The 18,345-nt window shown below is 53.0% G+C and overlaps 1 protein-coding gene across 4 annotated transcripts; it reads left to right on the forward strand.

Annotated features, from left to right (window-relative positions):
* Positions 1–503: 503 nt before the first annotated feature.
* LOC135972211 (sialic acid-binding Ig-like lectin 13) lies at positions 504–8,891 on the forward strand. 4 transcript variants are annotated; one of them, XR_010593992.1, is made up of 8 exons: positions 504–758; positions 1,182–1,347; positions 5,721–6,086; positions 6,251–6,553; positions 6,771–7,067; positions 7,418–7,517; positions 7,906–8,014; positions 8,251–8,891. XR_010593992.1 is itself a non-coding variant. In XM_065573698.1 (8 exons), exons 2-7 carry the CDS (start codon positions 1,269–1,271, stop codon positions 8,012–8,014), a joined length of 1,044 nt encoding a protein of 347 aa, XP_065429770.1. In that variant the 5' UTR covers positions 506–758; positions 1,182–1,268; the 3' UTR covers positions 8,251–8,389. The 4 variants fall into 4 exon arrangements, 3 of the variants coding, with proteins under 3 accessions (XP_065429770.1, XP_065429769.1, XP_065429771.1); XM_065573698.1 differs by having other exon boundaries at positions 506–758; positions 6,771–6,857; positions 8,251–8,389; XM_065573699.1 differs by lacking the exon at positions 6,771–7,067 and having other exon boundaries at positions 507–758; positions 8,251–8,389.
* Positions 8,892–18,345: the final 9,454 nt, after the last annotated feature.

The following is an 18,345-nucleotide window of genomic DNA, read 5'->3' on the forward strand; positions in this document are numbered from 1 at the left end:
TGACTCCGTCTCCCATCCTTTCAGCGCGAAGCCACGGTCCATCTCGAAAAATCCGAAGGGCCTTATCTTTACCCTCGGTAAAATTTGTCCCCCAGAGAAAAGAAAGGAAGGTTGCAAGTCTGACCACCGAGGTCAGAGGTTGGTTCCCACATTTACTGGCACACCTAAGGGTTTTTCCTGTTTAATCAGGTTTGAGCTGGTCCTTGTTTACCACTGCTGACCGTTGAAAAGGGCGGGAAGCAGTCTAGCTAACCCTCCAGTCACATGACCAATACTCCGTTTTGGAGTCTAACATGGAAGCCACCCAAATACAATAAATCAATTATAATACAAACACAAACTTTAGGATTTGGCCCCTAACACCAGTAAACCCCAAATGAACTTTCTTTAGCTGAGATAAAGAGTCAAATGAAAGCAAGTGGAAGGGTCTGGAAGCAGGCCAAAGAAAGACACATACAATGCAATCTTCTCAGGCAGCCTTTTGATTTCCGTTGTTCCCAATGCTCACTTTCCTGCCTATCACTTAACAGCGGCCGTGCTGGAGTGAATCAGGTTGTGTTAATGTTCCCTCGACACCGGCGTGGGTGGGAACCGCAGTTGGGGACTCCAGGGTTGGGGCAGGACATTGGCCTTTGCTGAGCTGACGGATCCGTCCGGCACCGGGAGCGGACCGGGCCGTGCATGAGGCAGATCTCCAGAGGGGAGCTGGAGGGAGGCAGGGATCGAGCACTTGCTGGGGTCGCTCTGCAGTTTAATTGGTGAGGAGCCGACTACTGGCGCAAGCCACAGGCTGGAGGCTGGGTGTGGGCGGAGGCTGGAGTGGGGGCAGGTCGCCAGCAACGCAGCATCTTGGGCTGGAGGGGGGAGGGGACACGGCTGCTCCCCAGCCCAGCTCGCACCCCAGACAGCCCCACCCCGGTCAGACGTGCACATTCCCAGCAGCTGGGGTGAAAACCAGAGCCGGGGTGGGAGAGGCCCAGGGGCTGAGCGCACAGGCTGTGGGGGAGGGACACAGGGAGAGGGCACTGCCCCCAGATCAGGGCTGGGCTGGGGCAGAATCACCCGGGCCCTGGGTAAGTACAGACAGACCCTGTGTGTGAGTCCCAGCCCCGCCCCGCTCTAACCACTAGACCCCACTGCCCTGCTCTGCTCACTCATTTCCCCGCCCTCTCTCCCACCAGCACCTCCCCAGACAGCGATCTGGGACTCACTGAGAGCAGCAAATCACAGAGCCAGTGAGTCCCCGCCTGGAGCCGCGGAGCGGGAGGATGTGGGTGCCAGGAGCCAGCCAGATGCCCCCTTCCACCAAGCTCTGCATTAAAATCATCCTTGCACTGCTCTGCCAGGGTAAGAGAACAGCAGCAGAGACACCTGGGCTGGCAGGAATCCCCCGAGCTGGGGAGAGAACCCAGGAGTCCTGGGTTCCAGATGCCTCCTGCTGTAAGGGTTGATACTGGTCAAATAAATTATGGTTTGGGGAAATAAAGGGGCTCTAGCGGGGGGGCGAGGGGTAGAGTCCAGGACTGGGCTAGCAGGGGCTGTGGGTCGGGAGCGAGGGGCACCAGCAGAGCTGTTGGGAGAATGTGATTTCAAAGGAGTATTTTCCCCAGGAATTGAAATGGGGGGGGGGGGCGGGTGTTTGAAGTCACAGGGGATGAGGGGTGAGCCTGTGAGGGCGAGGGGGGGCTGTATGGCACCATGGTAAAAACTGAGAAATAAGTCAGGGCCATTTTATCAGATCTAACTACTGTTTTAAAACCGTCACCCACATTAGAGCTGGCTACTCAAGCCTTCTATGAAACACGACAGCTCCAGCCTTCTTGGCTTCTTACTGTAATTCTGGACTTGTTGAATGAAGTCAGTTCCCCTTCGGAGGCTTCTCCTGTGCCCAGTTCTGCCAGGCTTTCATGGCAGGCTCCTTCCTTCCTGCTCCTGACCAGGCAGATGGCGACTCCCCCCAGAACACGGCGTTTTCCCAGGTTGGATTAACTTGAACTTCAGTCCTGGAGCATCTTCTATTTTCTCCAAGACGTTCAGGCTTTTCGGACTCTTGCTGAGAAAAAGAGTATAATGAAGACATTGAATTTATGGATTTTTAAATGTCTTTTCAAGATTCTGCAGCTCGTACTAGTTCTAGTTGAATAGATTACAGCATTGTAGGGCTGGAAGGGACCACGAGAGGTCATCTAGTCCAGTCCCCTGCACTCATGGCAGGGCTAAGTATTATCTAGACCTTCCCTGACAGGTGTTTGTCCAACCTGCTCTTAAAAATCCCCCATGATGGAGATTCCACCACCTCCCTAGGCAATTTATTCCAGTGCTTAACCACCCTGACAGGAAGTTTTTTCTAATGTCCAACCTAAACCTTCCTTGCTGCAATTTAAGCCCATTGTATCTTGTCCTATCCTCAGAGGTTAACCAGAACAATTTACCTCTCTCCTCCTTGTAACAACCTTTTATGTAGTTGAACACTGTTCTCATGTCCCCTCTCAGGCTTCTCTTCTCCAGACTAAACAAACCCAATTTTTTCAATCTTTGCTTATGATCTATGACCTTTTTCTAGACCTCTAATCATTTTTGTTGGTCTTCTCTGGACTTTCTCCAATTTGACACCATCTTTCCTGAAATGTGGAGCCCAGAACTGGACACAATACTCCAGCTGAGGTATAATCAGAGCAGAGCAGAGCGGAAGAATTACTTCTCATGCCTTGCTTACAACACGCCTGCTAATACAGCCCAGAACGATGTTTACTTTTTGGCAACAGTGTTACACTGTTGACTCATATTTAGTTTGTGATCCACTATGACCCGCAGATCCCTTTCCGCAGCACTCCTTCCAGGCAGTCATTTCCCATTTGTATGTGTGCAACTGATTGTTCCTTCCTAAGTGGAACACTTTGCATTTGTCCGTATTGAATTTCATCCTATTTACTTCAGACCATTTCTCCAGTTTGTCCAGATTATTTTGAATGCAACCCCGGCTGCAAACTTTAAAAGTGTACTCTCTATGCCATGATCTAAATAATTGATGAAGATATTGAACAGAACCGGACCCAGAACTGATCCCTGCGGGACCCCATTCATGATGGCCTTCCAGCTTGACTGTGAACCACCGATAAATATTCTCTAGGAACGGTTTAGCAACCAGTTATGCACCCACTTAGGTTGTATTTGCCTAGTTTGTTTATGAGACGATCATATGAGTATCAAAAGCCTTATTAAAGTCAAGGTGTACCACGTCTACCGCTTCCCCCTATCCACAAGGCTTGTTACCCTGTCAAAGAAAGCTATCAGGCTGGTTTGACACGATTTGTTCTTGACACATCCATGATGGCTGTTACTTATCACCCTATTGTCTTCTACATGTTTGCACGTCGATTGCTTAATTAGTTGCTCCATTATCTATCCGGATCCTGCAGTTAAAATGGCCTCTGCAGTGTGTATAGGAGAGATTAGGATTATACCTTTCCCTGAGCAAAGCTTGCACTCCACTGTGTCTTCCAGAGAAGTTTGCAGCTCCATCAAATGCAGAAGCAGCATCTCTTTGGGGTCCAATTGACAAGCATTTAACTCTTCTGAGATGTGGGTTGTCAGAGATGGGGCCGATGTGTCGTCTATAACGTGAACATCTAGAAATGCATCTACTGGCCTCCCACGGCCATCAGGAGAACGTCTGCAGTGACTTCGTACTTGGCACCCATTTGCACGGTGCATTTCTCAGCCATGTCTGCACGTTTTCTGAATGCGGGAGAGAGTTCTTCACTTTCCCAGCTCCTGAGTCTTTCTCTGTTGCTCTGCTGTTTCTAGCCAGTCAGCTGCGTTTCTTGCAGAGAGATCGGGAACATTTGCCGGTCTTGTTCAAAACCAGTGTCCACATTCAGCGTTAACAAGTGACAACGCACTTCACGTGGCGTCCCGTTGGGGTGTGACACAAACTGCGCTGTGTCTCCAGCATGAAGTGCTTCTAAATCTGCCTGTGCCCGTGACTGGCTTCCTTTGTACGGTCACTAAATAGGAAACTGTCAAGGCTCCTTCCCCACTCTGACCTTTAGGGTACAGATGTGGGGGCCTGCATGAAAACTTCTAAGCTTAACTACCAGCTTTGATCTGGTCCACTGCCACCATTCCCAATGGGCTAACTCCCTTCCCTGGGTAGCCTTGAGAGACTCTTCCACCAACTCCCTGGTGAATACAGATCCAAACCCCTTGGATCTTAAAACAAGGAGAAATTAAACATCCCCCTCCTTCCTCCCACCAACTCCTGGTGGATCAAGATCCAGCCCCCTTGGATCTAAAAACAAGGAAAATCAATCAGGTTCTTAAAAAGAAGGCTTTTAATTAAAGAAAAAGGTAAAAATCATCTCTGTAAAATCAGTATGGAAAATAACTTTAGGGGTAATCAAACTTAAAGAGCCCAGAGGAACCCCTTGTAGCCTTAGGTTCAAAGTACAGCAAACAGAGGTAAACACCCTAGTAAAAGGTACATTGACAAGTTGAGAAAACAAAGATAAAACTACACGCCTTGCCTGGCTGTTTACTTACAAGTTTGAAATATGAGAGACTTGTTCAGAAAGATGTGGAGAGCCTGGTTTGATGTCTGGTCCCTCTCAGTCCCAAGAGCGAACAACTTCCCAAACAAAGAGGACAAACAAAAACATTCCCCCCACCAAGATTTGAAAGTATCTTGTCCCCTTATTGGTCCTTTGTGTCAGGTGTCAGCCAGGTTACCTGAGCTTCTTAACCGTTTAAAGATAAAAGGATTTTGGAGTCTCTGGCCAGGAGGGATTTTATAGTATTGTACACAGGACAGCTGTTACCCTTCCCTTTATAGTTATGACAGAAACGTTTGAGCAACAAACATGGAGAACAGCCCTTAGGTTGCAGTTTCTTCAGTAGGTAGCTTGGTTTGTGCTTCGGGCTGTTGGGACGTCGATAAACAACTTGAAGCTGCAGATGGCGGGTTGGTGCAGTCTTGGTTCCTGGTATGTTCCTCCCCTTGGTTGGTTTCAACGCTGGGGGGTGATGGGGGATTTCAGGGTGGGTGAACCCCCTCCCTTGTGGGGGAGGGAAATCCCTGATACTGGACAAATAATTTATGGTTTGGGGAACTAAAGGGGCTCTGGCAGAGCTGTGGGGTGGGGGAACCCAGGGCTGGTCTGGCAGGAGGCTGCGGGTTGGGAGTGAGGGGCACTGGCAGAGCTGTGGGGAGAATGAGATGCCCTGGAAGAGGGGGGCTGGTTAGTAAAATGCCCCTCCCCCAAACCCTTGACTCCGGCCCGAACCTGCTTCCTCTTTCACCAGCTAATAAAGGCAAATATTGACCCAGCTGAGAAATCGAGTCTCGTTCTCAGATCCGGCCCTCGTCAGTGACTTGGAAACACACAGCTCCCCATCCCCGCCCGTCTCTAACCACTAGCCCCCCAGTCCCCTCTTAGAGCCAGGAGAGAACCCAGGAGTCCTGGCACCCATCCACTGCTCTAACCACTAGACCCCACACCCCTCAAGCCTCCCATATTTCATCTCTGCTCCGTTGTTGGTGTCTTTTTATTCTCTCTCCCCAGGGAAGGACAGAGCTCTGTGTGGGGCTGGGGGTGGATCTAAGGGGATGCGGGTCAGGACTAAGGGGCACCGGCAGAGCTCTGTGTGGGGGTGGGGGTGGATCAGGGGGCTGCGGGTCGGGACTGAGGGGCAACGGCAGAGCTGGTCTGTTTCCCCTGCAGGTCGGCTCTGCCAGGCGTCCGTCTATCGGATCCAGGTCCCGTCCCGCGTCACGGCCCAGCAGGGTCTCTGCGTCCTGCTCCCCTGTAATTTCACAGCCAAGTTCAACTCCTCCGGGGTCGCCTACAAATACTGGTTCCTCAGGGACGACGACAGGGACACCAGCCCGGCCGTGGCCACCACAGATCCCGGCAGGGCCCCGAGGGAGCCTGGGGGCCGGATCAGGCTGGTGGGGAACGCCCCGGACGACTGCTCCCTGCTCATCAGTGATGTGAGAGCTGGAGACAAGGACCGCTACTACTTCCACTTTGTGAAGGGAGACTTTAAATACAGCTACCAGGTGACCCAGCCGCTGGTGGATGTGACAGGTGAGGCTCGGGGCACTGGAGAGCTCAGCAGTATTAACTCTGCTTATACCCAGTGGTGGAGAGTTCCACTGGTTAATCCCACTAATACCCAGGGGCAGGGAGTTCCGGGGATTAACCACAGTAATTCTCCACTGAGTTGAATTTTAATGGTGTCGCATGCTTAGAGCTGATGGAGCAGCCAGTGCTTAAGGTCTCCGAGGTGCTGCTGTCCGGACAGCTGGTGAATGTGACCTGCCAGGCTCCAGGGACCTGCTCTGGGACCCCTCCCCAAATCACCTGGACAGGGGGGTTCAACTACACAGCCAGGAACATCTCGGTCACCCTGGCGAACGGCAGCATCTCCTATAGCTCCGTGCTCAGCTTCACGCCGGCCCCGGAGGATGACGGCAAAGAGCTCGTCTGCACCGTCACGTACCCCGCCGTGGTTGGGGTCTGCACCCACAGAGCCGTCCGGCTCCACGTCCGCTGTGAGTGACCTCATCCACCTCTGGTGGGGGCGTGGGGTCTAGTGGTTAGAGGGGAGGGGTCTGAGATCCTGGACTCCTGGGTTCTATCCCTGGCTCTGGGAGGGTCGTGGGGTCTAGTGGCAGGGGGTGGGCTGAGAGCCAGGACTCCTGGGTTCTATAGGAGGGCACTGGGGTCCCAGGAGGCAAATCCCCCCACACGTCCCATGTCCCGTTGCAGACCCGCCGACGCTGTTGCCACAGGGGAACTGCACGCTGCAGGGCCGCGATCCCAGGGGAGAGACCACGTGTCACTGTGCCGCCGAGGGTAACCCCCCGCCCCGCCTTGAGTGGCGCTTGCCCAACCGCACCCTCCCCGGGGAATTCGAGGGCCCTGAGCTGCGAGCGACCTCGTGGGCGTGGGGCCCGGCCGTGAGTGGGGAACTGCGGGGCCCGGCCAGGGCCCTGACCAACGTGTCCTGAGCTGCCACCAACGCCCACGGGCAGAGCCAGGCCGCGCTGCCCGTTGTGCCCGCAGGTACCGGGGACTGGCGGGGGCTGGGCATGGGATCCAGTTTTGCCATTAGCTAAAAGCAGTGGCCTGTTTGTCTTCAGGCAGAGATGTATATGTGAGGAAATACGGTGCTATGTGCCAGCCACTTAGACAGATGGCAACCCACGTCCAGTCCCCACCTGCCCCCTTTCACCTCTGTGCCTCCCTGGAGAGGTGGGGAAGGGGGCTCAGTCCCCATGGCTAGGCCAGCCCTCGGCCGCTCTCCCGCTCAGAGGACCCTCCCCCTATGCCGTACCCACCAGTTCATTACAAGCCCTGTAGGGCCGTTTGCCGCCCAGCCGATCCCACCGCTCACACCAGCTGTTGGTTTGCAGCGGGCTTCTCCCGGACACTCGTGGTGGCCTCGGTGGTTGCTGGGAGCCTCGTGCTGGTTGTTGCCGGGGCTGCAGTGGCCTGGAAAGTCGTGAAGGGAAGGTGAGACTCGGGCAGGACGGGAGAAGGATCTGGTGGGAACTGTAGGCTGGAATGGGGCAATAAATGGATCCCCCAAGATCAACTATCACTTCTTGGAAGCGTGAAATTCCACCTGTTGCCCCTCAGCCCGACCCACAGCCCCCTGGTGTGCCAGCCCTGGGCTCCCCCGACATGCAGCTCTGCTGGTGCCCCTCACTCCCGACCCACAGCCCCTGCTAGCCCAGCCCTGGGCTCCCCCCACATGCAGCTCTGCTGCTTTGGGATGGCGGTGCGGGGGGGAGATATTGGGATAGATGGACCCATAGGTCTGATCGGAGCAGGAGGGAGGAGGCGGGACACCAGGATACATGGGCCTAGAGGTCAGATGTTGATGCTGGTTTCACCCCAGGCAGGGGGGCAGGGTCCCCGCCAGGGCTGGACGGTGCCAAGGGACTGGAGATGGGCAGGTCTGTCACTCCTCCGAGCAGCAAGCGTATATGGCGCCCTCCCACAGATAGGTGAGTTCCCGGCCCTTTGGCGGCTTATCCCAGACCCTGTACCCGCCAACCCCGTCCCTGCCCCATCCCCCACCCTGCTGGGATCCCTCCCTGAACTCCACAAGGGCTCTGGGACCCCCTCCCCTGCTCCCAGAATCCCCCTCTGCTGGGATTTCCCCCCGCTGGCGTCCCCTCCCATCCTTTCCCCTGGGCATGGTGGCCACTCTTCCCCACTAACCCGGTCTCTACCCACACAGGACATCACCGGAGGAGGGAGAGCCCTTGAGAAGAAAGGGAGAGGAGGAAGAGGAGGAGAAGGAGGAAGATGTTACAGGGAGAGAGGCGACAGGGAACAATTCACAGAGGAAAACATCTACGCCAATGTCTAAAGCCAGAGAGGGGGACAGGGACACTGCAGGGAGTGAGCTAAAGAGAGACTGGTGTCAGCGGTGGGATAGCCAGTCTGCCTTGTGGCTAAGATGCTAGCTTGGGACGCTGGACACTGGGACCTATTCCCAGCTCTGCTACAGAATGGCTGTGTGACCCTGGGCAAGTCCCTGCCCCCCTCTTTGCCTCAGTTTCTCAGCTGTAACATGGGGAGTATATCACTGCATTTGGCTACTTACACTGTGAGCTTGTTGGAGATGGTCTCTCGCTGTGTCTGGGCAGCGCCTGGCACAACGGGGCCCTGATCTCAGCTGGGGCAGGGACTGTCTTTGGCTGTGTCTGGGCCGCGTCCCCCGCTTTCCCCCCTGTCGCCGCCGCCCATCTCAGCTGGGGGCCACTCTGCTCATGCACCTGAGAGGCAGCTACTGCTCCAGACAGAGTTATGCGGAGCAGGTCGGCCTGTGTTAACCCTTTCACTGCTGCAGCTAAATGAAAGCTATTCCCAACTCCTCCCCGGGCTGAAGAAATTTATGTTGCCTCGGTTTCCCTCAGGGGTTCTTCCCTCGCTCTTCAAGCCGCTCAGCTGTGCCTGGACACTCACCGCCCAGGCCCAGGGCTAGCAAAGCACTGGGAAGAGGGTCATGATAAACAATGCCTGGTGCTGCGATGCAGCCACCTCTGGGGTGGGGCAGCTGGGGAACAGCTCCACAGCAATGCCACGTGGCTCGCCCAGTTCTGAGATGCAGCCACCTCTGATGTCTCATGGTTAGAATGAGGGGAGAGAGAGGAGCCAGGACTTCTGGGTTCTCTCCCTGACTCTTGGAGGAGAGTGGGGTTTAATGGGTTAGAGCGGGGGGAGCTGGGAGCCAGGACTCCTGGGTCCACTTCAGTAACTATGACGACAGGCTCATGACTTTAAAAACCATGTTTACTGTCCACTAACAAAAAGACACAGAAGCAAACGGAGCAATAAATAAGGCGGGTCCAGGGCAGGGTGGGGCAGGGAGTGAGAGGCAGCAGTGCTGGGGGGAGCGGGGGAGGCCAGGCTGTGCCCCACACCCCCATCCATCCCAAAATGCAGTGGTGCCCCCTCCCGGTGGGCTTCCACCCAGTTGACACCCCACGGGTTCTGCTTGGCTGCCGTTTCCCGATGCTCACCCCTCTCCCCCTGCACAGATGTGCCAGGTCCCTTTTACGGAGCTGGTTCTAGGCCATTTCCAGGCTGGTTCCGTTCAATACCCTCGTTCTATCGCTGGCCACCACTCACTGCAAAGCGCCGGCGCTCGCAGCCAAACGTCTACAGGGTGCATCTGCCAACCATCCGCTGCTACCACGTTGTCACAGACTCCCAGGTCGTGCCCACTCTTGGCCCCGTGCAGTCCCTGGGGGGAACCCCCTTCAGTGTGACAGTCCTTCTTGGGGGTCCACTCTCTCGTGGGGGTTAAGCCCCTCCACCTTCTGGAGCCGCACCTCTGAGCCTTAGCACGCCTTTCTCTCACTGTGGGCCCCCTCAGGGAGTCCCCTCGCTCTGGACCCCCAGGGCCTCCATCCCTCAAAGGGGATGATGCAACCCTGTTCTCTAGACCGGAACGACTCTCAGCCAGTGTAAAACAGGAGGGTTTAGTGAACGTCTGAACACAGCTCAGGAAACTCTCAGGGCCTCAGGCTTGGCCTCCCTCAGCACAGCACTTCCCCGTCTCCTCTGCATCCAGGTGGGCTCTGCCTGCTCCCTCTCTCCAGCCCACAGGCCCCTGGCTTCTCAGCTGGGCATCTGATATCACCGGCCCCAAGCCCCGCCTCTGTCCATTGACTTCTCTCCAGGTAAACAGGGTTGCCTGGGCCTCCTCTCCTCTCAGCCTCTCCTCTCATCTGTCCTCTGTCCCCCTCTGGCTGGAACCAGCTGGTCAGGTCACCGGGCTCCTCTCTCCGCAGCCCATTGTCCTCCCACTGGCCAGAACCGGCTGCGACTCCTGAGCTGGGCCTCTGTAACAACAAACTCCCTCTCCCACCGCCTCGTTAAACCAGTAACACCCAGGGAAACCAAGTCCCACCCCCTCTGAATGCAAACCATTGGAAAAACAAGGGGAAAACAAGAAAATCCCCCACTTCGTCACAGGGGGCCAGTGGTTAGAGCAGGGGGGCTGGGTGTCAGGACTCCTGTGTTCTCTAACCAGTTCAGTGCACCCTTGGTGGTGAGACGGGGCAGGGGCTGGGACTGAGCGTGGGCCGCACTGAGGGGTGTCCGTGCTGTTCCCTTTGCCCCAGCGCTCTGTGCCATGATCGCGCTGACCGTGTACACAGGGGAGTTCGCTGGGGCCGTGAATGTCCCGCCAGGCCAAGTCATCTTCGGCTGGTCCTTCGGCGTCAGCTGGGCCTCCTTCCCCCTCTTCCTCATCACTGGTGAGTGCAACATCGGGGAGCGTCAAAAGGCAGCTGCCTCTGGGGTGGGGTGCAGGGGCTGGTTATACAGGGACCCCTTGCCCGGTGCTGAGATGCAGCCACTTCTGGGGTGGGGGGCGGGGGCTGGTTATACAGGGACACCTCGCCCGGCGCTGAGATGCAGCCACCTCTGGGGTGGGGTGCGGGGACTGGTTAGACAGGGACCCCTTGCTCGGCGCTGATATGCAGCCACCTCTGGGGTGGGGTGCTGCGTACCAGTAGATGATGCTCCCATTGGTCCCATTGCTGCTCTGAGCCTATTTCTCTTCTCTCCCCCAGGTGTGGTGACGCTGGTCGCCCACCAACCCTCTTAGAGCCGAGTGTGGGGCCCGTGCTGGCCTCGGGGATGGGGCCGGGAGCCGTGTGGGCCATACTGAGCGTTCTGGGACCTATTCCCCCAGCAGCCCTAAGCAGGGCAGAGAGAGTGAGAGAGAGAGAGAGTGTGTGTGTGTGTCCCTGCTGCCCCCTGCTGGACGCCCCAGCAATGAGTCTCACCCCTCCCTACGCGGAGGCCTCTGCCACACCCCCATACCCGCGCCCTTTTTCCTGTTAAGATTAAAGATCCTGTTCTCAAAGACTCCTCTCTGGTGATTCCCGCCTCCCCCCCCCCCCGTGCTGCTGGGCAGGGAATAGGACACGGGGCCTTTCCCCGCTGGGCGCTCAGGGCCTCTCTCTCTGAGCTCGTATCGAGCCTCGGGAGAGGCACCCTGGGGCGACCCCCCGTTGGTCTGGCCGCGGGCATCTGCAGGCGGATGGGAATGGCTGTGACTGTGGCGGGTAACGGCTCCAGAGGCCAGGCGGCCGGTTGGAGCAAGACGCGTGCCTCGGCCTCTAGGATGGGCAGCCCCCCACTGAGGTCATTGCCGGCCTCAGAAAGAGTCTAAGGCGGGAAACCCCGTAGCATCCCCACCCAGAACCGGTTTGAGCTGGTCCTTGTTTACCACTGCGCCACTGCTGACCGTTGAAAAGGGCGGGAAGCAGTCTAGCTAACCCTCGGGTCACATGACCAATACACCATTTTGGATTCTAACATGGATGCCACCCAAATACACTAAACAGTGATAATATAAACACAAAACTTTAGGATTTGGCCCCTAATAGTTCCCCTTCTTGAAGGATATTGGAACTGCGACAGGACAAATTCCTTCACAAACTTAACCCACCATCAATCCTAAAGTTTGCCCATCAAACACAGTATCTGATTTCTTTTGGTTTCTCTTCGGTCTTACAGGCTAGTGAGAAATACATATGGTGAGTATAACAATATAGGTTCTCATTAGGCCTTGTATAATTAACAGTACGACAACGGGGTGCAACAAAATCATCCAGGCAGATCTCACTTCGCCTAGACTATTGGTGAAGATCATCTCCCACCAGTGGGAAGCCTTGGTTTCCGTCTGTATCTTCTTTGGAATACTTCTTACTCCCCCCACGGCATGTACAGTTATGAAGGTACCCTGACCTTCTACTGGGAGATCTTTCAGCTATTTAGCCAGCTCCTTATGGACTAACATTCTTTTTAAAGCCTCAATATCTACACCTATATGTATAGGCTGCAAATTATCCTACAATTTGTACGTTTGCACTATGTTCTCCATTACAATGCTATATGCAGTTATATTCATATCGCAGCCGACCAAAGTCAGAACTTGGCATAAACGCAAATTTCCCACTTCTACATTGGAAATATATGTAAGCAGAGTCAGGGTGAGCTCTACCCTGACATCTGGTGGTGAATTGTGGTGAATGTGGAAAAGAACTTCAAGGGCTGATCTTGTTTGCATAGGCACACCCACCCCACCTAGCATGAGCCCAGGGCAGCCCAAAATGGTCACTTTGGCTGCTGTGTGATCCCCAGTTTCTCTGTTATTGGGGCAGGAGGAATAAAGTGTTGCTACCCCGATTATGTGAATCAAAGACAATGAAACTGTTTTATGACAGAGGGTCTCACCATCACCTAAGTAGCATTCGCTAGACAAGGGACATGGGTTCTAAAACTCAGTGAATTGATGGGGGGAGGAGAATAATAATAATAAAAATAAAAATAAAAATAAATAATCAGTGTAGTGTAGTGTAGTGTAGTGTAGTGTAGGTGCCTTTTGAGGATCTTGAATACCAATTGCACTGCATATGCTTTCTTTCTCTCCCCTGCACTGTTGAATAGCAAAGCTAATTTTGCTTCTATTAGGAGTCTAGCTTGAGATTGCTGAGTTGAATTTACTTTGGGCCAATAGTGCACCAGTACTAGGGCTTCCCTACTACAAGCTAAAATTGCTGAGCTGAGATCACTCAGTGCTGTGTTAACTAGTGGGGGAGCCTGATGATATAGTGCTAAGTAGTTGGCAGAGTGGGAGAGTTGGAGCAGCCCATGGAACAGTAAGCTGAGCAGTTTGCGGGGGCAGCTGGAGCGGTTCTTGGGACAGCGAGTGGAGTGGAGCAGCTGGCAGAGCCGAGCAGTGAGTGGGATGGTTGGAGCGGCCCACGGAACAGTGAGCGGAGCAGAGCAGTTTGCAGGGATGGCTGGCGCGGCTGGTAGAGCGGAGCCATTCGTAGTGAAGACTGCAGCAGAACTCCACGGAGAGATGGGGCAATCGGCCTCGGACCACATAAGGTGCCCCTTAACACCCGTGTGCTCCTCCCCATTTCCGCCCAGGCTGGGGGTGGGGGGGTAAAACTCTGCAGATAAACTTTTGAACTCTGGGGCGGCACTGACCAGGGACAGAGACTTTTGGATTGTTGGACTTTGGGGTGATTGGACTTAAGACCCTGAGGGGAAAAGGACAAGGCCAAACTTACTTGGAGGTGGGTCTTTTGCTCATGGTTTGTGTTATGAATCCTGTTTGTGGTGTTTCCCCAACATAATGCTGCATTGTTTCCCTCCTTTATTAAAAGGCTTTTGCTACACTCAGACTCTGTGCTTGCCAGAGGGGAAGTATTGCCTCTTAGAGGCGCCCGGGGGCGGTGGTGTGTAATTGTCCCAGGTCACTGGGTGGGGGCTCGAGCCGGTTTTGCATTGCGTTATTGAAACGGAACCCCTAGATATAGAACCCGGCCCTTGTTGCTGCCAACTCAGAGGGGCAGAAGGGTTACATATAAAACTGATTTACAACAAAATCACTACACTTACTTCGAATACAAAAAGAATTGTTGTTTACTTGGACCACAGCGGAGACAGAAGTGGTAGACGTGTGAAATACCTCTGTAGCGGGGCAGTAACCCCACTCCTGCCCTGAAGGGCTTAAAACAGCCCTGGAAGTGGACTCTGGCAGGGAACCAATAAGAATAGGCCGATTGGGGGACAGGTGGGACCACGCCCCAATCAGGCCTCAGCTGGCTCTATAAAAGGGCTGGTAGGCAGGAGCTAAGGCAGTCTCTCGTTAGCTTGTGAGAGAGAAGGGCCTGGCTGTCTGAGAGCTATAGGGTGCCTGAGTGGAGCAGGGCTGCGGAAAGACTAGAGGGCCTGGGGAGCTCCAGATGGGCAACCCCCCAGGCTTCAGGTCTTGAGAAGGGCCTAAGGAAGGCACTGGGGCTGCTGAGGTGCAGTCTGGGGGTTAGGCAAGGGCAGCAGGTCCTAAACCGCTCTTGCCTATGATGAGTGGTGTTTACACTGCAGTCTGCCCCAAGGAACGGGGGCTCCTTGATGACTGGCAGTGGCCATAGACTGAGGTGAGGTGGGGGTAGAGGGTTGGGGGTTCCCTGGGGGGGGGACCCAGACAGTGGTAGGGGTACTGTTGGGGCAGAACCCCTAGGCAAAGGGGCACTGGGGTCCCGGAGGGACACGGGGCCAGTGAAAGGCGAGACACTGGCCTGCAGAGGGTGCTCCGGAGCTGGAAACAGAGCTAATTCCCAGGATAACCAGCAGGAGGCGCCACCGGTGAGTCATCGCAGCGATACAACCTCATATCATTACAAGAGTTAAGATGGTTGCCACAATGGTCTGATTGGAAACAAAGCAGTTAAATGTGAGCTTCTCCCACCAATCAGAATATTTCTGTTTGAAATATGGGAAACATGGTTCGTCATGACCTTCTTAATTTGTAGCGGAATCTGGTGATTAAAGCCATCCCTTATGATTCCCTTCGTTACTGCCAATAACCATTGCCGAGCCCGGATACACCCTATTGTCTCTGGCACATTTGACTGCAACCCCTCGAGTGCATCTGCAATACGGAAGTGATCCTGTTGTTCAGTCTGAAACCACATAGGTAAGACTCTTGCAATATCCACTGTCGTAGTGGAAACACTGTCAAAAGCAGTATTTAACGGTTCCGACATTCGATTGATATCATGGCCTACTTTCCCCAGTCTTTGGGATAAATGACTTTGGTCTATTGAATTAATGACTCCCAGACCTGTTCCCAACCCTCCTAGGAGTGTTGATCCTATATCTCTCCTTTGTCTTTGGAGAATGGGCGACATTATGCCGTGCAACCATTTATGCCATCCATATACCATGGGTGCAATATAATAAGCACACGCATTTCTAACTCGTGATGGACATTTGAAGCGGAACTATTACCTTCCTAATTACATACCGTGGCTCTATCATTAACATTCGGGTCACATCTTGTTTAACCGTTACGGGCCCCACCCTATACTTGGAGGGAGGAGGAACCACTTGGATTTGTCTTGTTATGAACGTTTCAAATGGTCCCCTAAACTTCCACACTCCTGAATGGTCAAGTGTTAAATTTAAGGCCATGTGCAAGAAACATTAAAAGTATCTTCAGGGTGATTCAGTCTACAAAACCTGGAACTAGTATAACTGGGAAAACTAGGGCTAGGTCTACACTGGGGGGGTGTCAACCTAAGTTACTCAACTTCAGCTAGGTGAATAGCGTAGCTGAAGTCGGCGTATCTTAGGTCGATTTACCTGGCCGTAAGGACGGCGGCGAGTCGACTGCTGCCGCTCCCCCGTCGACTCCACTTCCGCCTCTCGCCGCGGTGGAGATCCCGAGTCGACAGCAGAGCGATCAGGGATTGATTTTATCATGTCTACACTAGGGGCGATAAATCGATCCCCGATAGATCGATCACTACCCGCCGATCCGGCAGGTATTGTAGACGTACCCTATTACTAGTTGCATTCCCAAGCTTGCTGGGGATACATGCCAGGTTTATAACTTTCCTATCATTATTGGGTAGTTGGACACGTATAGGTAACTTCCTCAAAGAGGAGTGTTGATGGTATCTCCTCCCGTTTATGGGTATCTCTCCAGGGACTACTAGAGACGGGGCCTCGATATCAAAGTGGATGCACTCTGATACCTCACCTAAAGTATGACTTAAGGTGCAGTTAGTTAGCATGTCTGCCACCACGTTCCATCCACATCCATGCGCCCGCCTTTTTATGGGACCATTTTCTTGTTGACCCTTTTCTGAGGGTTGCAGTCTTACCATGGATACTGATGATAAGTTGGACCTGATCTGTAATAACCAGATAGCAAATGTCTATTAGCTGATAAGATAAAAGCAAAGCAGGTACCCACTCGTCCCTTATTTGGGCAACCTCCCTTCTCCTTCGGTGTGTGGCTGATTCTGTATGAGCCCATCCCTTTCACATGTCTCCTGAGAAAATCCGAGATTTAATCTTTGGCATCCATGGTTTTGCTGTCTTGGGAGCTGGCTGAGTGACTGTGGTGGTCGGACTGGTTGGAAATAAATCATAGTCCTCATAATCTTCATCTATCAACTCCTGCTGTGCAGTGAACATGCCCTCTATAATGTCCAGATCTTCTTCCAAACTATCCCGGTTATTATCATACCCAAACCTGGGCAGACCTAAATCATTCAGTAGAGTTGGGTTGATTTGGCGTTCCCATTGCTCATTCAGCTTCATTTCCATTCATTGTAGCAGTCCATGATCTTCTTTGCCTGGTGTTCCTTGTCTAAGAAGTGTAGTTATTAGGAAAAGGGGTGTCATCTTCTTCTCCATTTCTTCTCATTTCCTGTGGAAAAGAATACAGTCTAAGGAACGTCGTCCTATTTACGGTACACGATTATTCTCAGCTCTGTTTCTATCTGGCAGATCCCCACCCTTCCAGGTCTTTATCTGTGAGCTATGAAACCACTTAAGGATCTTTTCCCTTTTTCCATTGGATATCTCGATCTGCCTTTTGGATGACCCTGGCAGGTCCCATGCATCTCGGACTTAGTACAAGTTCTCTTTCTATGAAGGATTTGTATAGAACAAGATCTCCTTGTTCCCATTCGGTGAAAGTTAAGGTTTTTTTCAGTCTTTGGTCCATGCTCTTGATATTTTATTTTTCAGGTGGACCGCCACGGATTTTTGCACTTCTGAAATGCAGGTGAGTAGACATTTAATCCATGTTTCGGTGACTTTCCGGGGCTGGAATTCATCCGGAGGAACCCCTCCTGGCAGCCCCCATTGCTCCAGGGTGTTCATGGGCCGTCCAAACAACACTTCATGGGGGCTAAATCCATGTGAGCCCACGGTAGACCTCACGGCCATCAGTATAATAGGCAGTTTCACATCCCAGGCTCTGCCTGAAGACTTCACTACCTTTCTTAATGCATTTTTCAGCGTTCGGTTTGTGCTTTCCGCCAATCCCGAGGACTGGGGATATCCTGCGATATGAAATTTCTGTTGTATTCCCAATGCCAGGCGTACTGGGGTTTGATGACTTCCCCGGTAAAGTGACTTCCTCTATCTGAGTCAATTACCTCTGGAATACCAAACCTGCTGAATGCATTTTCCACTAATAATTTTGCAGTGTGCAAAGCTGTGCATCTGCTGGTAAGGTACTCTTCCACCCTTTTGCTAAAAGTGTCCACCATCCCCAAGCAGTGAATGTTGCCTTTTCTCGATTTCGGCAGAGGCCCTACGTAATCTATTTGGATTCTCTGCCTTTCGATGTTTCAAAGGTCCTTTACGTAGGCGATGGTCTGGATTCTTGGCAGCGCAGGGGAGACAGTTATTGGTAAAATGCTCCGTGTCTCTAACGATGGTAGGTCATCATCCCACTGTGAACAGTCTGCCCAGAGTCTTTTCCACTGCCAAGTGTCCCTGATTATGAGCTGGTTGAATCAGGTTCTGCCTTATAACCGTTGGTATGACTAGCACTGGGAGAGACACTGTTTGATCAGCATCCTCCTTTTGTGCCATGATCAGAGCATGTGGGTTTTTAAACACTATCCATGATTTTGCCTTGCCCGGTCTAAGTAGCTGATGTATCTCTGGGTCTTTCTGCTGTAACCTAATTATATCTGTGACAGTGTACCCCATAAGGCTTTATGGGGGGTGCTTATAAATGTATGTCTGGATATAACTGGAAGAGGGGTTTGCTACATATGCCGTGTAACATATCTATGTAAAGGATATGATCTACTGGTTATGTTCATCCTAGTTGTATACAGGCACCATTTGTGTGTTCAAAGTTATGAACATTGGCTGTATAATTGCTTGATTTCTAAGTAGCCTTAGTTAGAACATTTGGTCACTTCTCGGGAAAGGAATGTGCAAATTAAGTGCTCAATCAGGAAGCACTTAACAGACAAAAGAGCTT

This window comes from Chrysemys picta, chromosome 20 (genome assembly GCF_011386835.1).
Source record: "Chrysemys picta bellii isolate R12L10 chromosome 20, ASM1138683v2, whole genome shotgun sequence".
Taxonomy (NCBI): Eukaryota; Metazoa; Chordata; order Testudines; family Emydidae; genus Chrysemys; species Chrysemys picta.

Excerpts from the sequence above, each read along its gene's own strand:
- LOC135972211 (XM_065573697.1), top strand. The coding sequence starts at position 1,269 with ATGTGGGTGCCAGGAGCCAGCCAGATGCCCCCTTCCACCAAGCTCTGC. Across the intron at positions 1,348-5,720 it reads CCTTGCACTGCTCTGCCAGG|GTCGGCTCTGCCAGGCGTCC; the intron begins GTAAGAGAACAG and ends TTTCCCCTGCAG. Across the intron at positions 6,554-7,905 it reads CGTCCGGCTCCACGTCCGCT|GCAGGGGGGCAGGGTCCCCG; the intron begins GTGAGTGACCTC and ends GTTTCACCCCAG.